Source organism: Amblyraja radiata, chromosome 18, assembly GCF_010909765.2.
Source record: "Amblyraja radiata isolate CabotCenter1 chromosome 18, sAmbRad1.1.pri, whole genome shotgun sequence".
NCBI lineage: Eukaryota > Metazoa > Chordata > Chondrichthyes > Rajiformes > Rajidae > Amblyraja > Amblyraja radiata.
Window position 1 is genome coordinate 41,184,519 of NC_045973.1, and position 26,166 is coordinate 41,210,684.

Genomic DNA, 26,166 nt, shown 5'->3' on the forward strand with positions numbered 1-26,166 from the left:
CCCTTCACTCTAGAGTTCTTAATCATGTATTGTCTTTCCGCTGACTGGTTAACACGCCTCGGTACACGTGACAATAAACTAAACTGAAACTTTGTCTGAACATTTTTTAAAACAATGCCTCGTCAGATGTGGCCCAAATATAAAATTATCCTGTTTCCTAAAAGTAAAAACAAGTAAACACAGATGCTGATTTACATAAAAGCATGCAAAGTGCTGTAATAACTCAGCGGGTCAGGCAGTATCTCTGGGGAACATGGATAGATGATGTTTTGAGTTGTGACCCTCCTTCAGGTGGGTCCTTGGAGTCCTTTTCATGTTTCCCAATAGGTTGCGGGAAGGATAGAGCCCTTTGACTTAATAAATTAAATGATTGCTCCAGCACTTTGTGTCTACACTTGCATCTGCAGTTCCTTGTTTCTATCTTTAATAAGCACCTGCCCCCTTTCTATCTTTTAGTTTTACAGTTTATTTGACTTATTTTGCTTTTATATGGAAACGGTGGCATACCCAACATAGACTGTGTCTTTGGTTGCATTATGGAATTAGGTTTTTGCACTGTTTTTGTTATTTCCTTTATCCTTTGTCGGTACATTGTGAATGATTTGATTGTAATCATGTATAGTATTTCCGCTGACTGGATAACTCACAACAAATAGCTTTTCACTGTAGCTTGGTGCACATGACAACAATAAACTAAACTCTACCAAGCTCTGGGGTTCTAGTCCATTGCAGCCAGACCACGGCACCACTCATCGCCGACGGATGCTTGTGCTAAATATAGTTGATAATCCTGCTTCCATAGACTTCATTGGCATGGAATTTTGGAAGCAGAGGATAATACACATATGTATATTGTATATTCATCTGACCAATTCCTACATGTAGGAAGGAACTGCAGATGCTGGTTTAAATCGAAAATAGACACCAATTGCTGGAGTAACTCAGCAGGACAGGCAACATCTCTGGAGAGAAGGAATGAATGGATGACGTTTCGGGTCAAGACCCTTCTTCAGAACGTCACCCATTCCTTCTCTCCAGAGATGCTGCCTGTCCCACTGAGTTACTTCAGCATTTTACAGAGTAATTTCAGTTTCAGACACATGAAGGAGTAAAATGAATATTTTTAATCATATGCCACACATTTAAAGTTTTCATTAAATACTTCTAACATTAATCCATAAAATGTAAAGTCCTATAATACTCATTAATAACATTGGAATTTATGTTATTCTGAACTATAACTGAGGGAGCACTCTAAGAGGCATAAATATCCTTCAGTAGGAATGTTTGTCCTTTTAGTTCATCGTTGTAAATGCTATTACAGAGCTACAATGTAACTGTTCTTAAGTTTAGAAATGTGACCATATTTTCCTGGTTTGCTTTTCAGTTGAAGGGGTCATTGCTGTGTGAACTGCAGCGCAAAGTGGATGAGACCGAACTGCTGCAGATGGAGCTGCAGATGTTGGAGACCGAGAGAGTTCGTCTGTCACTGATAGAAGAAAAACTGATGGATGTACTGCAGCTCCTGCAGCAGTTACGTGACCTTGTGAGTGAATGATGCTCTGACAGCTTTCAGTAATTTACTGCAATGGACTGCCACGATAAGGAAAAGCTCATTTCCAGTTGTGCATTAGGATTGATTTATGTTTGTTACATTTCAGAAAAAAGATAGGAGTTTCAGCCTATGTAGAAATGAATACGCCACAGGGTTATTAAAAGTGACTTGGAAGGTATTTAAGTGCCAAAATGTTAATTAACCATATTTCCATTTTGCATTGTAATCAATTAAATCCTTATTTTATCTAGAATGTGCCTAGGAGATCGCTAGGAAAAATCTTGCTCAGCACTTTAGAGTCCTGCAATAACCCTCAGCATGGTGAGTAAACAAATTGTAAAACATTTCCCATTCCTGCTTTGTTCTTCTTTGTCCTTACAGTGTATACATGCAACAAATAATCTCAAGAGTGTTTATTTGGCACATGTACCAGATGTGCAATGGAAACATTAAATTCTTCCTTGCTGCAGCTTTTGAGGCACAATAGGTATCAAACCGATATTCAACTGATTTAATTGGCAATAAAACATAAAGACCAATAAAAGTCAGTGTGTGCATCTGAGGTGGAGGAGAGAAGGTGAAGAATAAATTATTAAATAAAGAAGACTTAGTCAAGATAGATAAAGCAAGAATATGTTTTGACAAATAATGAAATACCTCATGGGTTTCAGAGTCCCAAGGGGATTCAGTCTCTGCTATCCAACAGTGGTAAAGATAATAACATCAGGTCGAGTCCTTGAAACAGTAATTAAAAGCCCAGTGAGAAGGCATGAAAACATTGTCTTATTCCAAAATTTCATCCCTGCAAAATTACGGTGAGAATTTGACCATTTTTTATTGATTTTAAATGCTATAAGGAGTGTAAAAATATACAGGTGCAAAAATGTAATGAATGACTATACAATCCAGAAATGAACAAATAACCTTTTCTTCATTGTGGACTTTGGACTGTTTCTCTGCAATTGTAACACTATAATGCTGTAACACTCTATTCTCTTCACACTACCTGTGGCAATTGTGTATGGCTTGACTTTACTGGTAAGTGGTATGATTTAATTTGACGAGATAGCATGCAAAGAATGTTTTTCCACAGTATCTCAGTACTTGTGACAATAATAAGCCGATATCAAGATCAATTCCAATAGATGCAGCAATTCACCAGATTTTACTTATGGTGCACAACTTGGGTATTGCCAACTTGCTGGAGGTGAAGGTGGAATTTTATCCTGGTACCATTAATTGTTGCGTCATTAGTCAAGAGGTAGTGGAAGTTTGTGTGGAGGAAGAAAACATAAATGAAAGTAGTGCTAACAGTTGATGAATTTACCAGAAAATCACCATGCATTGGACAGGAAATTGTTTATAGATAATTGAGGGGAGGTAATTTGGGGGAAAGAACATTTTTATTTATATCCTAGACACATTTTCAAGGTGGTAAGTGAATAGTGTCCAAAATATTATAAATCTTCAGCTTTCAGAGGTATTAAGTATGTGTTGTGGAATTTGTAAATCCAATATCATGTAAGACATTTCAAAAGAAATAGTAAGATTAAAGGAGAACTTACCAGTTTGAAGTTTGATCGTTATTTTATGAGGAGTAACGTTAAGGGCATACGTGAAGAACCCCGCCAGGACGCATGCGTGTCATTCTTCAAAGCAGCGGTGTGAAATCACAGATAACTGTAATGACTAAACATAGTAAGATTAGAGAAGAGATACCAGTTGCGTATATGATCAAGGCTGGGAGCGGAGGGCACGTCAAACTTCAAACTGGTAAGTTCTCCTTTAATCTTACTATTTTACTTCGGAGTCACTTAAGTGACTACGTGAAGATTTTAAAGCTCTGTGATTTCATGCCGTGGAAAACGAGTCCATGCATCACATCTGCCTTGATTATGGGGAGAATAGTGTTAACATCATTAGACATCAATACGATATTGAAAACAACGATAAATTTATTAACACCAAATCATAGCCCCTATTTGTCGGGTAAAATCATATTACAGAACTTAAAATTGTTTCTGCAAATGTTCCAGGTTCAATGACTGGTTTATTATAAAATCGTTGGAAAGTTCTCTCCGTTGACCATCCTGCTGTCTTGAGGATTTGGTCCATTGGAACATCCAACTTCATAGCTGCCGATGTAGCTGCAGCCATGGTGGAGTGAGATTTAAAAATATTAGTGTCTACTCCAGCCTTTATTAGGACCTGTCTTAGCCATCTCGAGATGGTCTGGGCTGTCGCTTTTTTGTGTGGCTGTTTGTAGCTGATTAAAAGTGCCATTTCTTTGCCTCTGATGATCTTTGTATACTCCATATATAATAGTAAGTGAGTTACAATACAGAGACGATCATCTGTCGGGTAGGCCCTGAATTCTATTTTTAGCCCTGCTGACCCCTGTCTGTTCTGTTTGACTAATTCATAGATATGAAAAGTCAAATTCCCAGATGAAATAGTCATGTTGTCCAGCCTTAATTTCTGTAGCGACTGGACCCTTTGTGCCGTGACCAAGGCCATCAGCATGACTGTTTTCATTGTCAGTTTCTGTAGGGACATAGCTGTAGGTGGAGACCAGTTTCTTAACATGGTCAGCACAATGCTCACATCCCATATTTGGGCGTACCTGGTTCTTGGGGGATTAGCATTAAAAATGCTCCTCATGAGTTTGGTTACCAGGGGGTGTGTCCCTACAGAATGCCGCTCTGTTCCTTGCCACAGGTATGTTGACAGAGCACTTCTGGTGCAGTTGATGGCACTATAACTGAGCCCCTCATCGTAATGGAGGCTTGCCAGGAATTCCAGAACAGACGGGATGTTGATTGATCTGTGGATGAGGTTATTGTTGTGACAGTACTTTTCCCATTTCTTGATGTACACCAAGTACTGTTTTTTGGTGGACTGTCTGTGGGCCGATGCAATCATATCCACTGTTCGGTCCGTCAGTCCCAGGTGTAGTAGAGGTGCTTTCAAACTCCACAAATTAATAGGTTTGTATAATTATGACATGGGTGACTTTCCCTTGTTATGGGATGAACCAGTAAATTAGGTCTATGATGGATGGTGATGCATGGTTCTAATACCATGTCGAGTATCACCGGGAACCATGGTTGAGTAGGCCAATCGGGTACTATCAAAATACCAGATGCAGAGTCTTGCTGTATTTTCCTTAATACCCGACTGATGAGGCAGAAAGGAGGGAATGCATAAATAAACAATTTCCCCCAATGCAGCAAAAATGCATCTGTTGCCGCTGCCCCAGGGTCTGGTTCCCATGAAACATAATTCGATAACTGGTGATTGAGCCTGGATGCGAAAAGATCGATATCTGGTGTTCCATACCGTGCTATAATTTCAGCAAATACATTTTTATCCAACATCCATTCAGTGTTTTCATTGAATTTGCGTGACCTGGTGTCTGCCACTAAATTTAGTTTACCTGGTAAGTAGGTAGCTGATATCCAAATATCTCTCTGGATACACCATTGCCAAATTGTGTTGGCCAGATTGTCACATGATGTCGATTTGTTTCCACCCATATGGTTGATATATGCTACCACGGTGGTGTTGTCAATTTGTAGTCTAACATGCTGGTGATATAACCCAGAACAATATGACTTAAGGCCATGGAATGCACTTAACATCTCCAGGTAGTTTATGCCCAGTGTTTGTAATAATGATGCCTCCTGTGCATTCCATCTCCCTCCACAGCTGGAGATGGAATTGGTAGCACCCCAACCAAGTGCACTAGCATTAGTTTGTAGTACCATAGACGGGTTGCTGATAATGATTGGATTGGAACAATGCCTAATGTTATGTTCCCACCATTTTAGTTCCATTATGGCTTCTGTTGGTAGCTTCATTGGTCTGTCAAAATGACCACCATTAATTTTGAGTGCTCTTATTTTCGCTCTCTGTAAATTTCGATAATGTAAAGGTCCGAATTGTGTGGCTGGAAACGCAGCCACTATCTTCCCAATTATTCTTGCTACCAGTCTGATGGATGGTTTTGTGATGTCAATGATTTTGCTGCAAGCCTCTATTAAGGCTGTAACCTTTTCTTTCGGCAAAGTCACTGACATGTGAACTGAGTTAATGGTGAACCCCAGATAATCCATTTTGGTTGAAGGCGTTAATTTAGACTTAACTGGATGGATGATATACCCCAGTTTTTCAAATAATTGTTTTGTGGCTTGTTAAAATCGCTTGTTTAGCCAATTCCAAAGTTTTGCCCATAATAAGTATGTCATCTAGATATGCCATTACCATATGTTTTTGTTTCCGCAGAAACGCTAGGGCTGGTTTCAAAATTTTTGTGAACAGCCTGGGGGCTGATGTTAGATCATTAGGGAGTGCCCTGTATTGCCATATCTGACCCATCCAGTTGAATTTTAAATAACATCTGTGGTCACCTCTTATGGGTACTGTATAGTAAGCATCTTTTAAATCGATGCTTGCCATGTAGTAACCTTTGGAAATCAATTGCTTAGCAGTAACAAAGGTTTCCATCTTGAAATGAATATATTGTACGAAAGTATTCAAAGTAGTCAAATCGATGATGATGCGGCAACCACCATCTTTCTTGTTTTTGATAAAGATGTTGGACACGAATTCCTGTGATTCGTGTTGGGTTTTCTCAATTACTCCTTTTTTATAAAGCCGCTGTAGTTCAGCATGTGCTTTTGATTTTTCTATGCCTGCAAGCACGAACATTCGGTTCGGTACATGCTGAACTGGAGGGTTATGTTTTTGTATAAATTCTATGGTATAACCCTGGATACTGCTTAAAATATGTGTCAGTAGTTAACTTATTCCATGCATCCAGATAGTATTGGAATCTCCCACCAACCTCCATGCTCCCTTCAATTCGTAAGGAACCAGACCCACCTACCTCCATGGTTACCAGTGGTAGGTTTGTTACTTTTTCGGCATCCTCCGTGGACGTTGAGGCGCCGGTGTCTGGGTCTGTAGTTGGGTTGATGTTGAGGGTTTGCGCATTTTCCAGGAAGGCCGGTCTGGACCATGGCCTAAAAAAGACCGATGTTGGGTGTTCCTGGCCTTTGCGCTTTCTCCAGTTTGTCTTGGCCGACTGGTGGGTGCGTAGGGGTGCTGTTTCTGGCAGAAGTCGTTTTTGGACGCTGCTTTTATGAGCCCCAGGGTTTTAGCCTCTTCGTCAAGTTCTTTGACCTGTTTGGATAAGTCCCCTCCAAATAGTAGTATTGGTGGTTTGGAGGTTCCAGGTTTGCAGAGGCCTGCAAATTTGGGGTCTAAAGCCGGTTGGATAGCACTCTTCCTAATACTGTTTAACTCGTATTGGGAGTTGCAAAATAAAGCCAGTGCATCTTGGTGATCTTGGGTCATGTCTTGTTCGTTCAATGTGCGGGCGAAAGCCGTAATTCCTGCTGTTAGGACTTTCAGAACTTTTTGTATTTTCAAGTCCCTGGCTCTGATCGATGCCCTGACATGTTTCCAGATGCACTGGTTGATACTGGGAACATTTAGTGATTTGCAGTTCCCTGGTGGTAAGTGTCTTGCCGTGGTGTCCAATAATGCCTGTCCCTGTAGCTGGTTGAATGACATGTAGTCAATACTTGCCGCTATTTTGGGCTCCAGGTTTTGGCCAGTTTGGTCGGGTTGAATAAACTGGGACACCATATCCAACAGGTTTTCTTTCACCCCATGCACACTAGGGGTATGTTCTGCACACCCCTCTTCAGGGTCAGCCCAGAATTGACCCCCTGTACTCCCCTCTGATGAGGGAGAAATACTGTGCAGCCCCACAAGAGGTACTGCTGTAGGACTTACTAGCTGCCCACTGTGGCTAGTCTCCATCTCCCGGAGCCTGCCACTTTGGAGTATTTCCTCCAACAGCCGCTCCAACTGGCTCTTATGCTCTCGGGCACAGGCCACTCGCGGCTGCTCCTGATCCTGCAGCCGCTCCAACCGGCTCCAATGCTCACGGGCACTGGCCGCTCGCGGCTGCTCCTGTTCCCCCAGCCGCTCCAACCGGCTCCAATGCTCACGGGCACTGGCCGCTCGCGGCTGTTCAAAGTCGGACTCATCGGAGTCAACGACTCTGTCTGTTTTTTGCTTCGCTTTACCGCCCGGCCGTGGTGTTGATTTCGCCAGTGCGGGAGCGAAGTCGGGCACAGCTGTTCCCATTACGGGAGATTGGCGTGCCGTCGGCTGCTGCTGCTGGCTGCCTGCAACACCGTGGTTCTCCCCCGCCAGCTTTATCGCAGCCTTCTTTCTCGTGGATCTGTCCATGCCTCCACCTGTAAAGTAAGTGGGAAGAACGCAGACTCTCCTTACCTGCTGTTCCCAGCTTTTAAATTCTGCCGCTAAGGGGAACGTCGTTCCCCCTGCTGTGACTCGTTGCAATGCGTGTAGCGATATATGACACGCATGCGTCCTGGCGGGGTTCTTCACGTAGTCACTCACGTGACTCCGAAGTAAAATATACTAATTTTGTCACATGCAAATTTAATAAAAACAATTGATTTTAACCCAAAATGTATAAAATGTCACATGCAGTGAGGTATTGATGTATTCTACCAGAAGCTCTCTATGGTTAGGAGTGTTGGCTGGTTCTTCTTCTTGCGTTTGGGGCAGTAGAGGTTATGTAACGCCCTCAAGGCGCTGTAGCCAGTTCAATGTGCTGTTGGCTGATAAATTATGAACACTCCACCTCTTTCTCCCCCCCCGCCCCCCGGTCTCCCACACCCCTTTTCCCCCCGTGCTTCCCTGTGCCCGACCCAAATGGGCATCCATTTCTCCCCTTTCCCATCCTCCAGACCCCATCCAACTCAATTATTTCAGTTGCCTTCACATTTTCTGCCTCTTATCTACTTTTATCTACTTATCATACTTTTTGTCTTTTCATCTCTAGCCTTTGTCCAACCGTATGCCAATCCAAAACCACCCTCACCTATAGCTACCTATCACATGCCAGGCTTTGTCCTGCTCCTGCCTCTCTTCCAGCTTTCTCCCCTCTACTACAATCAGTCTGAAGAAGGGTCCCGACCCAAAACGTCGCCTGTCCATGTTCTCCTGAGATGCTGCCTGACCTGCTGAGTTACTTCAGCACTTTATGGGCATTTTTGAGATTTTGAGATTGTTGTGTATTCACATACTTCACATAGAAGAAAGAAATAAGAACGTCTGAGGAAGGGTCTCGACCCAAAAACTTCATCCATTCCTTCTCTCCAGAGATGCTGCCTGTCCCGCTGAGTTACTCCAGCATTTGTCTCCATCTGCGGTGTAAACCAGCATCTGCAGTTCCCTCCTACATAATATGAATTCTAAGTAAATTTCTACTAAGCTGTTCCATTAAATCATGTTATTACAAGAAATATTTAGTCTGCATGCTCTAAGCTATCTGGAAACATTTATTTGGTGCTATGATTTGGTGTGATGTGTCTGACAAAAGTTTCCTGTGTTGAGAGAATGGGGTTCATCGAACTGTTCTAGTGACGGTTTCGGTTTCAGGGTTTCAAGGTCGGTTTATTGTCACATGTACCAATTAAGGTACAGTGAAATTTGAGTTACCATACAGCCATACTAAGTGAAAAGCAACAAGACACACAACCACATAAAAGTTAACATAAACATCCACCACAATGGATTCCACAGTGATGGAAGGCAATAAAGTTCAATCTTCTTCCCCTTTGTTCTCCCGCGGTTGGGGCAGTCAAACCATCTGCAGTCGAGGCATTCAAACCACCTGCAGCTGACGATCGAAGCCCCCGTCGGGGTGATCGAAACTCCCATGTCAGGGCAGTTGAATCTCCCGAATCGACCACTTCTTACCAGGGACCGCGGGCTTCACGTTATTAAAGTCCACAGGCCCCGCGGTTGGAGCTTCGATCCCCGCTATGTTAAAGTCCCGCAGGCTCCTGCGGCTTGGAGCGCCCGTCGGTCTCCAGGAAAGGCCGCCAACTCCACAATGTTACGTTCATACATAATGCGAAGAATGACTGCAATTACTTCAGTCCAGCAACCGATCATAAAAGATGAACCGCGGAGGTGGAGGTTGGTGGGAAGCTGGCACTAGTTTATTTGGTTCACATGGGCAGCATGCAACAAAAAGAGATAGAGTGAGTCAGAAGTCACACTTAACTGGAACATCTGTTGAGCCTGAAACAATCAAATTTTAATCTGATTCTTTGCAAACATTTGAGCAACAGCTTGCAGGAAACACTCAGCAAGTCAGACAGCATCTGTGGAGGGAAGTGGACAGACAATGTTTCTGGTCGAAACTCTTCTTCAGACCCAAAATGTCATCTGTCTATTTCCCTCCGTAAAAGCTGCCTGACCGTTTAAGTTCCTCCACAGTATTTTTACTGAAGACTTCATTGCTGCAGTCTCCTGCGTTCCAGAATTCCAATCGAATATTTGGTTGCAAACATATGTGAGTTTCTAAATTAATTTTAATTTGTTAACAGGACTGGGAGGGGTGCTTTAATATGTCTTGTTGTGATCAGGCAGAGAAGAGAAGTGTATTACATTTGGCTGAAAATTACTAACTAATGATTGCAATAATACTTTAAAATAAAAAGAATGGTCTCTTAATTATGAAGCATTACTGAACAACGGACAGTAAAGGTAAAAAATACCAGAAGAAGAATCAGTCTTATCCATCATTCAATCAGAGTTGGCAGAATTTCTACATTACATCCACTTTCCAGTCCCATCCCTTGACCCCATATGTATCCCAAAATTTAATGTTCTCAGTTTTCAATGTACTTATGAAATTATTATACTCTGGGTGGAGAAGTAAAAATGTTCACAATCCTATGAGCGAAGCAATTGTTTCTCCTCCTAGGCCTAAATTTCAGACTCTGTATTATGAGATTATGATCTCTCATTCAAGGGAGCAGCCACTCAGCAACTACCCTACCTAACATTTGGTATATTTTATTAACATTGCCTCCCATTGCCGATATCAATCTTGGGAATGTCGGAAGTAAATAATCCTTCCTTGGGTAAGGAGACTAAAACTGTGGCCACTTCTCCAGGTTGGGTCCCAACACACTTCTGTATAATAGCAACAAACATTTACCATTCATTAATAAATCCCTTGCAATGAACTCATGATTGTGGAAAACAGGATAGACCAATACTGGTGAAGCCAGAGTATATATGGTCCAATTACAAACGTTGTCACTCTGATCCTTGAACTTTTGGTTTGAATGCTTATCCTTCTCATCTGATTCATACCATGAAAGAATATCATCTAGCAAAGTGGAATAATAAAATCCAATGGATATAAATAGACTGTTTTCATGAAGTATGAAGGCCTTGATGAGAGTGTAAAATGATACCAGGGTAAGCACCTTCAGTAGACAGGACAGAATGGAGAAATTGTCTTTGTTCTCATTGGAATGGAGAACTTTTAATGTGACTTATGATCGCGAATGGGTTTAATATGGTGAATAAGGAAAAAACTTGCAGAAAGCAGATTTAAGGTGATTGCCATCAGAACAAGTGGCAATATGAGGAAACCTTTTTGCACAAATCAAGTGTTTGATCTGCAATACAATGCCTGAAGGTGTGAAAATGACACCTTGTGTGAAAATGATAAAGAGGAAATTGTACAGTTAATGGCAAGAACCTTAACAGTATTAATGTACAGAGGGGCCTTGGGGTCAAAGTCTATAGTCCCTGAAAAGGAATCATACTCTTAATTTACTTCTTTTTAGATGTTACACGACAGAATAATACATTTTCCATTTGAGTTTAATGGGAGTGCAGGAAATAAAACCCAGAGAATTTAAAGGGAGCATGGGAAATAGGGCCCTTTTGAGTTTAAAAGGAAAATTGGTACAGGGCCCCAAGGGAGTGAGGAAAACAGAACCAGGCAAGGCAGATGCTGAAATATTTCAGTTAATTCCTAAGGTGTTTTAAATTCCATTTACTTATTGTGAATAATTTTTGCTTTTTAAAGATTATTTAAGCCTCATTAAGAAGATATGAAATGGCTTTGCATATCAGAGACATACAAGTAGTTCAAAGGCATTTGATAGCAGTATAATGTCAAAAGACATCTGGCTATTGTGTAAAGGGACAGCTGTGTTTACATTTGTGTAAAAATTAGGAAATGGGGACAGAATTTTAAAGTTATTAAAGAGTTTATTGAACAGAGAGATTAAATCAATTTCCTTCTAACAGTCTCCTCCGCCTGGCAGAACTTGTCCTCACCCTCAACAACTTATCTTTTGACTTCTCTCACTTTAAAGGGAGGAGGCCCACAACCCGAAACATCACCTATCCATGTTCTCCAAAGATGCTGCCTGACCTGCTGAGTTCCTCCAGCACTTTGTGTATTTTTTTGTAAACCATCATCTACAGTGCTTTGTTTCGAGCTATAGAGAGAGGTTGGGCAAACCTAGATAATTTGCTTTGGAGCATCGGACGAGATACATGTAAAGCACTTTTAATCCACTTTTTAGATGTTACACAACAGCATAATACATTTTGCAGTGAATCAAGTGGGTATGTAAAATGATGAGAGGTATAGATTGGGTAGATGGTCAACTTTTTTTCAGGGATGGAGATGTCAAAGACTAGAGACATAGCTTTGACCTGTTCAGTGCCACCTCCGAGTATACTCAGGCCATGGCCAATAGCGAATAAAACAATTGGCAGTGAACAGGTTAAGGCCAGAAGGGGAGAGTTTAAAAGAGATGTGCAGGGTTTACACAGAGAATGGTGGATGCCAGTAACCATGGGTAGTATTGGGAACAGATATATTCTGGCATTTACGAGACTTCTAGATAGACGTGGACATGCGGGAAACGGAAGGAAAAGGATCTCATGTAGGGTGAGGAGATTAGTTTAACTTGGCATCCTGTTCAACACAGACGCTGAGGGCCAAAAGACCTGTTCCTGAGTTTACTGTTGTATGTTTTATTGGATTTTATTCCTACTGGTATCACAGCACAATTTCCTGACCAGTGCATAGTTCCCTGAAAGAGGCGTCATGGTGGATCGGGTGGTAAAGAAAGGTTTTGTCCTTCATCAGTCAGGGTATTGAGTATAGAAGTTGGGATGTTATGTTACAGTTGTACAAGACATTGGTGATGCCGCATTCGGGGTATTGTGTTCAGTTTTTGTCACCCTGCTGTAGGAAGAATTCATTAAGCTGGAAAGAGTGTTGAGAAGATTTACGAGGATGCTACCTGGATTCAAGGAGCTATAGGGAAAGATTGAACAATCTAGGGTTTTATTCCTTGGAGTATATAGGGCTAAGGGATGACCTTGTCGAGGTGCATAACCAGGGCCGGATTTACCTATAAGCTAGACAAGCTTAAGTTTAGGGCCTCGAGGTCTAGGGGGGCCTCGCAGAGCCGGATTTACCAGGGGGCCTCACAAGTTGAACAGCTTAGGACCTCTCTTCATCTAAATCCGGCCCTGTGCATAACGTCATGAGGGGTGTAGATATGGTGAATGCACAGAGTCTTTTACCCAGGGTAGGGGAATCAAGAACCATAGGTTTAAGATGAGAGGAGAAAGATTTAGTTGAAACCTAAGGGACAACCTTATCAGTCAGGAAATGATGGGTCTATGGAATGAGTTGCTAGAGGAGGTAGCTGAGGCAGGTACAATAACAAGATTTAAAAGACACTTGGACAGGTGCATGGATCGGAAATGTTTTGTGAGATATGAGCCAAGTGCGGGAAAATAGATCTAGTTTAGATTGGGCATCTTGGTCAGTATGGATGAGTTGGGCTGAAGAGCCTGGCTCTATGGGTCCCCATCATACTTAATTTACTTCTGTTTAGATGTTACACGGCAGCATAATACATTTTCTAGTGGTTTTTATGGGAGTGCAGGAAATGAACCCAAGAGAATTTGAAGGGAGCATGGGAAATAGGGGCCTTTGAGTTTAAAAGGAAAATGGGTACAGGGCCCCAAGGGAGTGAGGAAAACAGAACCAGGCAAGGCAGATGCTGAAATATTTCAGTTAACTCCGAAGGTGTTTTAAATTCCATTTACTTATTGTGAATCATTTTTGCTTTTTAAAGATTATTTAAGCCTCATTAAGGATTTTAAATGGCTTTGAAAATCAGAGACATACAGGTAGTTCAAAGCCCTTTTTTTTTTACAGCAGTACATTGTCACACTACTGTGGAAGCAGGGCCTGTCTACGCATCACCACTTACAACCCCCTTCCTCTAGTTGTACCCTTGTCATGTTTAGAAGTTCAACTCGAAACTACTTGCTAAAAGTTAGTGCAGGCCAATGGCCACAAAGGGTAGTTGGCTTAGGGAGCAGGTCGGACCCAGGATGAGGGAGGAAATAATTCACCAAACAATGAGGAAAAGGCAAAGGAGATGGAACTCGGACGGGTTGTATTGCTATGCTGCCTTTAAATTCTCTAGCATTAATTTCCTGTACTCCCATTAAACCCACTGGAAAATGTATTAAGCTGCTGTGTCACACGTACAAATAAATGAATTTAAAGGAAAGATGGAAGCTTTGGTGAGGGTACAGAGGGTACAGGAATGCTGCCTAGATGAGAGGGGTTCAGTTACAAGGAGAGGTTCCATAGGCGGATTGTTTTCTCTGGAATGTTAGAGGTTGAGGAGAGACGATAGAAATATATAAAATTATGAGGCATAGATAGGGAGACAGTCAGGAATGTTTCCTAGAGTGGAAATGTCCAACACTAGAGGACATAGATATAAGGTGAGAGGGGGGAAGGTATTTGACCTGGGACGTATGGCCATGGGTGATGGTGAGGCAGATATGAAAGTGGCGTTTAAGAGACTTTTGGGTAGGCACATGGAAATGCAGGAAATAGAGGAATTTGGATCATGTGCAGGCCAATTACATCAGTTCAGCTGGGCATCATGTTCAACACAAACATTTTGGGCTGAGGAGCCCATTCCTGTGCTGTTCTGTGTTCTAATTGGCAAGTTCGGCGAAAGAGTCAGCCCACGTATTGTGAACTAAGTGTGTAAGAAGTAACTGCAGATGCTGGTATAAACTGAAGATAGACACAAAAAGCTGGAGTAACTCAGCGGGCCAGGCAACATCTCTGGAGAGAAGGAATGGGTGACGTTTCGGGTCAAGACCCTTCTTCCCCTTCAGTTTGACGAAGGGCCTCGACCAGAAACGTCACCCATTTCTTCTCTCCGGAGATGCTGCCTGGCCCGCTGAGTTATTCCAGCTTTTTGTCTATTACGAACCAAGTGTTCCCTTTTCTGCATGAATCTTGCTAAGATGCAGTTAATATGCCAACACGACAGTACAGTGGGAATACCTTTCTGCAGCATAATGTCTTCAGAAGAATAATGCTTGGATGTCTTCCATGATTATTTCAAGTATATAAACAAGCGTAGTACTATCTAGGTAGAAAGGGTGTTATGTAATGACATTTTTGAGAAAGTACTCAGGTTAACACAAAACAGATTTTACCGATTATGTCGTCTTGGTTTGGTTAGTATGTCACCAGTATCGCAGCACCTTCTTTGTTCCTGGTTTATGCCTTACATTTGAAATGTTAATATCGCACCTGTAAGTTACTATCATCTTAAAATGTTCTTATAGGTCCTTATACTATCTTTCTTTATTTTATTTTGGCACCATCTGTACCCTGTTTCGGTTTCTGAAGGACAGCGTACAATCCTGACCCTGAAAAATATAGTCTATGCCTCAGCTGTTCCCAATATTGCCCTTGAGGTAGCTCATAAGAAGAGTTTCAGATTTACAAGATAGGATTGCTGGGTTTGGAAGCAAACATGTGGGAAATTCTACATAAAACTAACAGGCTAATCTTTGGTTTTGTTTTGATAACATTCTCATTTTAGTCTGACTTGGGAGTCCATGGTCTCAGAAGCCCAGGGAATTACTTCCGGAGATCAGGGCTCTCTGGAGAGATGGGAGAGTCTGAGGTTGTGGCTGGTGTTCAAAGATCAGCGCAGAAGAAGTCATTGGAGGTCACTGTCAGATTGGTAGACCAGTGGGGAGCCCAAAGAATGCAGAATTTGCAACTGGGCCATCCATGGGTTGGGTCCCTATCATTAGGGTGGGACCTTTCCTGAAGACCTTCTTTAAAGCTATGAAATTAATGGAACCTAATTTCCCAGGCAATAAATGGAACAATGCCAGCCTATGTATGACTATTGTGTGGTTGGCGTTAGGATAATCGGCAATGACCTAGAAACATTCTCTATCACATTCCAACCCATACACAAGCAATATTCAGATCTATAGCTTTGGAAATGTGCGCTAAAGTGTATTTTCACCCTCTCGATAGGTCCAGCGTATTAAGCTAAATATGCAAGGTTATCGATTCAATATGTTACCTCCAAGGTTGCACTTCTCAACAGATTGAACTTTAAATTTGGACGTCTGCCCAAACACTAAACTTCCTAATATTCTGGGCTGGAAAGAAATTGCATATTATAAAAACTACAAATTGCCACTCACCACACCTCCATTACTCTACTGAATTAAGGAAGTGGCCCAGAGTGCTTCACAGAATAAATGAAGGGCATATTATGTGATGTAATAAAAAGCTCGAGCAAAGGTGTCAGTTTTAATGATGGTGATAAAAGAGCAGTGAGAGTGGGAAATGTGGGGGGGGGGGGAGTTTACTGTGAGAATTCCAGAGACTGGGAGTTAGATAACTGAATGCATGACCACTATAAACAGGACAAAGAATTTGGGTGTTTAGAATCAGTGTGCTAGGTATTTATTCAATTACAATAAAAGGTTACGTTGGTAAAAATTGGCTTAAGTTGGGAGCACACAATTTTGCACAATTTTCTTGGTATCTAAGTTCCATTGGAAAAATTCACCTTAGATTTTACAGTGGAATTTTAGTTCTCCCTCGCATTTTTCCTCTAATGATGTCTCCAATAAGATTGCCAACATCATGTGTTAGAACTGACAGTTCTTATTTATTCACAGGACCAGATTTTAATCCTGAGTCCCAGCTTTTTGCCGAGCCAACACACGGAAAATATATTTTTGCCGCACAGCAACCTCTGACCTACTGCGACTTCAAATACAAGCGCAGTTGTGTGCTTTGTCATTTCACCAGAGGAGGTCAGGATCACAGTCAGTGTCTGCTTCCTGGCCCCAACCTACCTCTGCTACTGATCTCCACCATGTTTCACAGATTGCCACCCTTTGCTGTGTTAAGGAGGTCACCCAAACTCCATATTCAAGTAGAGTCGACCATCTTTCTTGTTTACCCTACAAGAAACAACAAAGCAGACAGGGGTGTAGGAAGGAACTGCAGATGCTGGTTCAAACCGAAGATAGACACAAAAAGCTGAAGTAACTCAGCTTGAGCAAAGGTGTGAGTTTCAGTGATGGCGAAGCAGCATCTCTGGAGAAAAGGAATAGGTGACGTTTCAGGACGAGGCCCTTCTTCAGACTGAGAGTCAGGTGGAAAGGGAAACGAGGGATATAGACGGTGATATAGAGAGATAAAGAACAGATGAATGAAAGATATGCAAAAAAGTAACGACGACAAAGGAAAGGCCATTGTTAGCTGTGGGCTGGGTGAAAATGAATAACAGAGAATGAGAATCAACGAGACAACTTTGAAGCTGGTACGACTTGGGTGGGGGAGGGATGTAGAGAGAGGGGATGCAAGGGTTACTTGAAGTTCGAGAAATCAAAAGCATCTGCCTGCAGTGTAAGCACCCGCAAAATACAAGCACGTGGACACTGTTCTCATACCTCCCAGGCAACAATATACCTGGAAAATCTGCCTGTAGGCCTGAACGCTTCCTGTGACTCCCGGTGCACCAAATATGCATCCTGGATACGTTCGTCTTCAACTTGAGCAGGTCCCTGAAACCCTCTAGGATCATTCTCCAACATCCATATTCAGTAACGTTACTCCTGTGTGTTTGTTCAAGAGCTGACTGCAAAGATCACATTTGCTACGTGCTGCGAACTGTAAGCACGGATAACACATCAAAAGGAAACATTGTGCTGAAACCAACAATGTCAGTTTCAGCACAGTATTACACTGGAAACCAGACAACACTGTTCTTTGAGCCTCACACCGAAGTTGTTGCTCATCGTGTGCTTTTGCAGACATTTTTGGGGTATTGGTATTGGTTTATTGTTTTCACGTGCACCGAGGTACCGGGAAAAGCTTTTGTTTACATGCTATCATGAAATTAGATGATAGTATATATGAGTGCAATCAATCTGTACACAAGTATATAGACGAAAATGCTGGAGGAACTCAGCGGGACAGGCAGCATCTCTGAGTCTCAACCCAAAACGTCACCTATTCCTTTTCTCCTGAAATGCTGGCTGTCCCGCTGAGTTACTCCAGCATGGTCTGTTTATCTTCTGTGTAAACCAGCGTCAGCAGTTCCTTCATACACAAGTATAACAGGTATGCAAAGAGAAAAATACGAGAGTACAGAATATAATTTTGCAGCATTGTAGCGTCGTGGTTCTAGGAAAAAGTCTAGTGTTCAAAATGCGGTAGAATGGAAGATTGGGAGCACAATCTAATTTATGGGAGGATTATTCAGTAGTGTGAAAACAGTGGGGAAGAAGCTGCTCCTGAGTCAGGTGGTATTTGCTTTTAAGCTTTTGTTTCTTCTGCCCGATAGGAGATGGGAGAAATGGGAATGAGTGAGATGAATAAGGTCCTTGGTTATGTGGCTGCTTTCCGGAGGCAGCGTGAAGTTTAGATTGAGTTGATAGTGGGGAGTATGGTCTGTGCGATAGACTGGGCAACATCGACAACTCTGCAGTTTCAGCGCTGTCCCCAAATCAATAAAGCCCCAAAACCCCAAGGGTAATCCACATTGCTACTTTATTGCCAAATAATAGGCTGGGTGCCGTCTCTAGGTCTGGGAGTTTAGGTGATCTAGCACCATAATATTTATTAGTGATAACGAGAATGGCCATAACTGCTGGTGGAGAAAGATTTCAAAAGCAATCCCTTGAGGGACAGAGAAATGGACTAGGAGATTGAATTTATCAAAGATTAATTGATCAATCATATCAAGTTTATTGGAGATGTTGATGCTGGAATCTTAAGCAAAACACAAACTGGTGGAATAATCCAGGGGGTCAGGCAGCATCTGTGGAGGGAATGGAAGAGCGATGTTTTGAGTGGGCATCCTTCCCTAGACTTAATTAGTACTGCTGTCGGGGGTTATGGGGACTAAGCAGGAGAAAGAGGTTAAAAGGCAAAGGTAGATCAGCCATGACTGAATGGCATAGTAGACTTAATGTGCCGAATGGCTTAATTCTGCTCTTAGAATGTATGAACAATACTATTGTAGGATGTGGAGAAAGCCTATCAAGTGATAGATGGATACAGGTGAGATGGTTTTGATTTGCAGATAGATGGATACAGGTGAGGTATAGATAGGTGTACATGTGAAATGTGTAGGAAGGAACTGCAGATGCTGGTTTAAACTGAAGATAGACACAAAAAGCTGGAATAACTAAGCGAGACAGGCAGCATCTGTGAAGAGGAGGAATGGGTGACATTTTGGATCGAGACCCTTCTTCAAACTTCTTTCCAGAGATGCTGCCTGTCCCACTGAGTTACTCCAGCTTTTTGTGTCTATGTTAGGTGTACAGGTGAGGTGGGTTTGATTTGCAGATAGAACGACAGATGAGGGGGTATTTACAGGTTTCAGCTGTATGCAAAATACCTGCTGCAATGACCTATATCTGCAGGTGCACTTCATTGTATTGGATTCTGGTACATTACAATAGACTGAGCCTGTTTTTGAGTTTTAATCATATTTTTGAGTTCAGCTGCACCTCTCCTAAGGATTTGTTTTGGTTTTATTCTTACAACTGACAGCACCATTCTCTGCTTTCTTTGAGTAAACAAAGAAACACTTTAATGCAGGAATGGGTGCCTTATCCAGCATTTACAAAATAGTTAGAACCCATGTTTAACAACTCCAAACGGCAAAGTCAGAACAGGAAAAATTGATCAAGCAAACAAAATAATAATTGATTCTTTCTTGCAGGAAAGGCTCACATTCTGGAGGTACTGAATGCCTTGTATCATGAACTTGCTGCTTGTGAGCTTCTATCTGACACGTCTTTGGAAAAGGCTCCAAGTCACCAGTCGCTGGTAAATCCGCTGCTTATCTCGTGTTGAGAATCCGGAAACTGGCTTTGCTGATTTGTACATCGCGCACTTCAAATGTTTCCTATAAATCTACAACTCCTGTACTCTGACCGAATTTGTATAAATGACTAATGCACCTTACGTAACACAATGTTAAACTTGTCAGCTAGATCAACTTGATGGAGACTTGGCTGTGTAGTCTGGTTCTTGTTTGTTAATCTTTACGATTTGAGGAAGAGAATATTAGGGAATTGGCCAATAAAGGGTGGTTAACAAATGTATTTAGTTTCAAATGAACTAGTTGTCTCTTCTAATAGTATTAAACAAACAGCCAAAATATTAGATTATCAATAAAAGGTGAGAGCAATCTAACGAAAACATATAACATTGGCTCAAAACATATATCATTTGGGAACCATAAATATGAAATATGTATTTTGTGGACAAGACCATTTAAAAAATGACAGATTTACCTCCTACAGAGTACCACTGAGGTCACGATAAAACTACTGGGTCAGGCTTCATAACATAAATAGCTGAAGTGAAGAATACAGAACAGCAAAAATGGGAAATTAGACAGTGTATCTATGATCCAGACATAATGGAAAATACCAGTGAAAACTGACGGGAGGATTTTGTTTAACTGTCAATGCTGTTACCACAATGGATATTATTGCAGCATTGTATATACATATTTATTCTAGTGCCATATTATACACAGGATATACCTGATACATGTAGAGTTCAGCTCTAAAATAGCAGTATTGAAACTCATGCCCATGAGCAGCCAGGTGAAACATTTTGATTTGTATGCTGAACTCAAAACTATGGAGACAATTGTAATTGAACCAGATATTTCCATTGGTCATGGAAGTCAAACGAGAGTTAAGTTAATTGGCATTGCATCAGTAAAATGTGGTCTTTGGAACTGAAGTCGGTCAACAAGCCTGTACTGATGCCCCCTGACACTTTGCTCTGGGAATCCATTTAAAAAAAACACAAAGGGAGGCGAGGCGTGTGACTGATGCTATGAATAACCCAACAGCAAAACAAGGTCACAGTCTCCCGCTCCAAACAGTCAAGTTAATGGGCAAGTTGCCCACACAATATTAATTTGGCAACAAGCTGTAACTATAGTTGTATCCAAATTCCACTTAGTCGCATCTAAAGCTTGCGGGTGCATGGCTCAAGTCGCGGTTGAAATCCCTAGCCTGGCCAGTGAATGATGCATAATACTGCTTAATAAGATGTGTTCAGACAGCCATAAACTGCATCACTTATAAAGGAAATTAACTAGCAATTCAGCTGGCCTGAACTTGAGCCAGTCTGCTTCACTGTATTCCCTCAGAAGTTTTGTGTAGAGGTCTGTAATGAAGATTGTTCAAGTGCGAAGGAAATGCTCTGTGGAGAAATCGAAAGTCCTGGAATGAAAGCAGAAGCAAGGCTTAGGAATGTTGAAGCTAGTTGACAGCATGTGCAAAGTGACAGATATTCTGTACATATTTCTAACATCAAAATGCATTTCCAAAATAAAGTCTGTTGCATATTTTTACTTTGGAGAAGGCTGCTGCACAATTGACCATGTACTTTACGAGTGAGTCAAACAGTCTTCTGCTACTTAACTTTGCTACTTGTGCGACTCACATTATAAAAATAAAAATAAAAGCAAAATCTTTTTCTCTGCTATGTTAGATTATTTGCTCTATTAATCAATGGCTGCTGGAGGAGATCGTTAGCCATAACTACCCTGCACAAAAACACATGTCATAAGGGATAGGAGCAGAATTAGGTCATTCGGCCCATCAAGTCTACTCCACCATTCAACCATTGCTGATCTGTCTCTCCCTCCTAAACCCAATCTCATGCCTTCTCCCCATAACCTTTGACACAGAGAATTAATGCCATTCCACACGGTAGATTTGCTGGATCACACTTCTATTCACATAAGCCTAGGTAGGATCAGCCTGATCCTACAGAGCAGGTTCAAGGGACCAAGACTAGCTTCAGTTTTGAATGTTACTAAATCAATGTAATTTTGCATGGATTCAATTCAGGCAATTTTATCAAAGATACTACAGCCAACTTATGTGTCTGCTCCCAATGTATTCATTATTCAGACTTCAACATTGTATCAATGGTATTAAATGGAAAAAACATTAAAATAAAATAGCAGCTTTTCCATACTGGTTGTAATTTGATGTATTTTATTTTTGAACTTTTCTTCCTGCACTTATCTTTCTTGAAATGTTTGACCTCCTCTGTTTTCCTGTTTTCACTTTGTAAGCAGGAATTTGCTGAAATGCATTTACTTGGGTAGAAATTGAACCTTGTGACCATTTTGAAGGTTTTGAGGGATCTATGACTTGCACCTCAAAGCCACATCAAACAACAATACTGATTCTGAAAGTCCCCGGTGACTTAAGCTGTTAAGTTTAGAGAAAATGGATTCTGACAGGACCATATTTTTTCTTAGAATTAACTAACTTCTCTAAGGTAGTGGGATTATTGATCCGTTCCACATTACTCTTCACAAATAAATCATTATTTTTGTAGGAACTGCAACATATATTGTTTCTTGCACAGAAAACTCTCAGCATGCTGAGAACTGCCTTAATGCTGCTCTATCAATCAGATCAGCACAGATTGTATTTGAAAAGCAGGAACAAGAGACAGTGATTATTTCTGGATGATAAAGCCCATGCCGCGACTTCATAAGACCACAAGTGTTGCAGAGAAGTGCGTCATTAACGGGTGGCGCTGGCAAGGGTAAGAACTGAGCAGATTAGTGAATGCTATGGGGAAAGCTTCAGTGTCAGGCACAATGCAGAATGGATTCAGCACCTATGATGTAAATTGCTGCAATATGTTCCATGCAACATCACTTTCATATTGAATAACAATACATGGTAGATATCACAGTGGATGCCAGAAAGACAATGTTCACAGATGCTGTAGGCATGTGCCGAGAAGGAAAGGAAAGCAATACAATACAATACAATACAATTTATTTGTTGTCATTTGAACCCAGAGGTTCAAACGAAATTTGGTTTCTGCAGTCATACAAACAAGAAGAAGAACCAAGACACAACACAATTTACACAAACATCCATCACAGTGAATCTCCTCCTCACTGTGATGGAAGGCAAAGTCTTATCTCTCCCCTGCACTCCTCGTTCTCCTCCCAATGTCAGAGTCAAAGCCCTCGGCGGGCGATGGTAAATAAGTCCCGCGGCAATTATAAAGCCGCGCCGGGTGATGCAAGGCCGCGCTCCGGGTCTTGGTGTTGGAGCCCCCGGTGTGCGCTAACAAGTCCCGCAGCCATTTAAAGCTGCGCCGGGCGATGTAAGGCCCCGCTCCAGGTCATCCTCAACCCCGCAACTCGGGCGGGAGAAGTCGCCGTTGCGGAAGCCCTGAATAGCGGTCTCCCAGCAGGGACCCGCGGGCTCCCGGTGTCACCGTCCACCAGACCTGCGGTTGGAGCCTCCGAATCACCGGGGTCGGGTCGCAGCAGCGCGCCACCACAGCTCCTCCCGCTCCGAACTCGGCCAGCTCCGCGATGGTGAGTAGTCCGCAGGCTCCGTGACTGGAACCCCAGGCCGTTCCGGCTGGTAGCCGCTCCACGGTGCTAGGCCCCAACGACAACGGAGACCCGACAGAGAAAAGGTCGGTTCTCCATGCAGGGGAAAGATTTTAAAAGTTTCCCCACCCCCCGCCCCCCACACACATACCCAGTTTAAAAAAAATAAAAATAAAAACTACATTCAAACGAGACAAAAAAAAAAGACAGACAGACTGCAGAGGCCGCTGCGACGTAAGTCACGCCACCCACAAAAGCAGGGATGGAAATAGTGTTATTAAGCACAGGGCAACTAAACTCATAAGGACAGTTTCGAAATTACATGGGGCAGTGTTCTTTCCCAGAGGTCTCAATTCATCAAACACCAGCCTCTTTGATTTAAGTAACTAGACCTCTGTATCTAGTTACATGTCAATCCCTCATCAATGTTATCTGCCTGCCTTCAAACGGTGGAAAAATAGGGCAGATAATTGAAGGCCACTTTCATCAAAGGTCTTATTCATCACCATAAATCTGACACTGAGGTTTTGGACGGCTGAGAGTTTATAGGGTGAAACGTTATGTTTTTGCACTGAATTATACACTGGCAGGTACTGTTGAGGCAAATTAATCAGAAGTCCTTTCTTAAATTCTACCTTTTGGTATTTTTGCTTCACAAAATGGTAATCACTGAGTTAACAATCTGTGAGGTATATTTTAGAAATCTACGTGATTTATGGCAGCAAAGCAAAAAAAAAGGCACATTGGATAACGTTAATCTTTCCATTTGCAATTTGTACATTATTTATTATTAAGTTTCCAAAAAGAAGAACAAATTCACTGACTGCGCATCGTTTCCCACAATATGGTATTTTGTAAAAGTGCAGTCTCCATAGCTTCACGAACTAAAATGGAACTTTCCGTGTTTGTGTGGCTCAGTACACATCATAGGGAACCTCTGACTGGTGAACCATTGGGAAGCTTATAAAGGGTTCTTTATGGCTATATCAGTTTTACAGGGTAATGTACCAAAGAAAACAAAATGCGACATTCAGAGCAGAATGAATATGAACAGTCTTTTTCAGAAAGTATTAGTCAGTGTTAGCTAGGAGTTTTCCAAAAGTAATGGCCCGGAAATAGAGGTAACCGGTGAACTAACTGACATTAGTTAGGCATCCGTTCCCATTGAATCTCTGTGATATTTTGCACTGGTGTAAAAGCCATGTTGAAATAACACACGCCCTCCACAGGGCATCTGGGTATAAGACAACGAACGGCATTTTCCATTAACCAATCAGTGGTTCAATGTCACATATACAGAGATACAGTTCTGCACACTATCCATCAAATCATCAAATCATACCATGCCATACATTGTGGGCGGCACAGTGGTGCAGTTGCTAGAGCTGCTGCCTCACAGCACCAGAGACCCAGGTTCAATCCTGACTTTGGGTGCTGTCTGTGCGGAGTTTGTGCATTCTCCCTGTGACCGTGTGGGTTTTTTCCGGGTGCTCTGGTTTCCTCCCACACTCCAAAGACGTACAGGTTTGTAGCTTAATTCTGTAAATTTCCCCTAGTGTGTTGAATACGAAAGTGGAATAACATGGATGCGCAGGTGATCAACGGTCAGCATGAACTCGGTGGGCCGAAGGGCCTGTTTCCACACTGTATCTCTAAACTCTAAAGCTTGCAGAATCACCATGTTGCAGCGCATTCTTTCAACCTAAGTCCAAGGAGACATGTAATTCTTCTACAGTATATCTCACTTTAAGGCCCAGTGCCGTGCAGGCATTGGGTGAATGAAGGGGTCCAGCGATGCCGTCGACTCCTTCCATTGCTGCCGCACATTGTGTGCCCGCCTGCTGTAAAGCCTCACACAGCTGCCTCTGCTGTAACCACAACCCTAGACGATCTGAAAATAAACAGCACAAGGAATGAAACTGAAGTGCCAATGAGAGTGGGTGAATTTAGTTTCACGTTAATATCGAAAGAAACAGAAAGAATGGATTTATTTAGAAAACTAAAATAAAACATTTTTAAAAATACATCTCGAATGATTAGTGGGTGAAGGTGCAAGTTCAGTAATGGTGACAGAAAGGTCAACAGACACTTCACAACTTGAAGGGTGCGTAGAATGAAATGGATGCTTATTTCTCATTTACTATCTAAAGGCAGGAGTTTTACATCAATTTCAATAGTGAATCAATGAGAAGCTGGACAAGAAAGCCTGAACATCACGGACAGAATATTTTATTCCAGAATTTACTGTGTTTTTGCTGTATGATTAGTATGGAATGCCATTAAATTCTGGCCCAATATCTAAATATATACTTCAACGTTAGCAAGACCCTGAATTTGGAATGAAATGTTGTCTTTTATTTGTCTTTTCAAATGTGTCAATGATATTTTGGCATGTTGAATTGCGTATTTTTACATGAGGAATGATTACGATTGCCTCATGTCAACCTTAGGATGAAGTGTGTTCTGCATCAGGCATCAGTGCCCTGATTTTTCACATCTGCCAGAATCCAAACTGCATGAGCTTTGGCGGGTCATCCTCGCAGAAATTTCAATAAACTACCTGTAAATCAGACGCCTTTGTGCATTTTTGTGTGGGAAACCAGACAAGCCACCAGCTGTTAATGGGATTATGCTCACTGTTAATGGAGTGCAGTAGATGGTGCGGCAATTCAGCTGCCTTTTGTGAGTAAGTACAATGATGGCTGTTGGACATATGCTTGCACTAAACATGCTGCTTTGAAATAATGCCGCATGGAGTGAAGTAAAGAAGGTTCTTCGTCTTAGAAACTGAGGAATCTCAATATTGTAAAGAGGTGGACAAAATGAAAGAGTTGGTTTTGCAGAATGATTGGAGTCCCCTGAGCTATTTGCACTAGAAGCAAGGGAGCATGGACATTTCTGAAACACTTAAAGGGCCTGTCCCACAGTCGATTTTTTAGGAGACTACAGGCG

General features: G+C 41.9%; 1 protein-coding gene across 2 annotated transcripts in view; it reads left to right on the plus strand.

Annotated features, from left to right (window-relative positions):
* Nucleotides 1-21,820, plus strand: part of efcc1 (EF-hand and coiled-coil domain containing 1) — a 99,334-nt gene extending 77,514 nt beyond the window's left edge. The window contains exons 5-8 of one of the 2 annotated variants that reach the window (XM_033037218.1): nt 1,388-1,546; nt 1,662-1,730; nt 1,807-1,876; nt 19,534-21,820. In XM_033037218.1, the coding sequence (XP_032893109.1) occupies nt 1,388-1,546; nt 1,662-1,730; nt 1,807-1,876; nt 19,534-19,667 (432 nt within the window). In that variant the 3' untranslated portion in view covers nt 19,668-21,820. The remainder of the gene's footprint in view (nt 1-1,387; nt 1,547-1,661; nt 1,731-1,806; nt 1,877-19,533) is intronic. The other variant, XM_033037219.1, reaches the window with a different exon arrangement.
* Nucleotides 21,821-26,166: the final 4,346 nt, after the last annotated feature.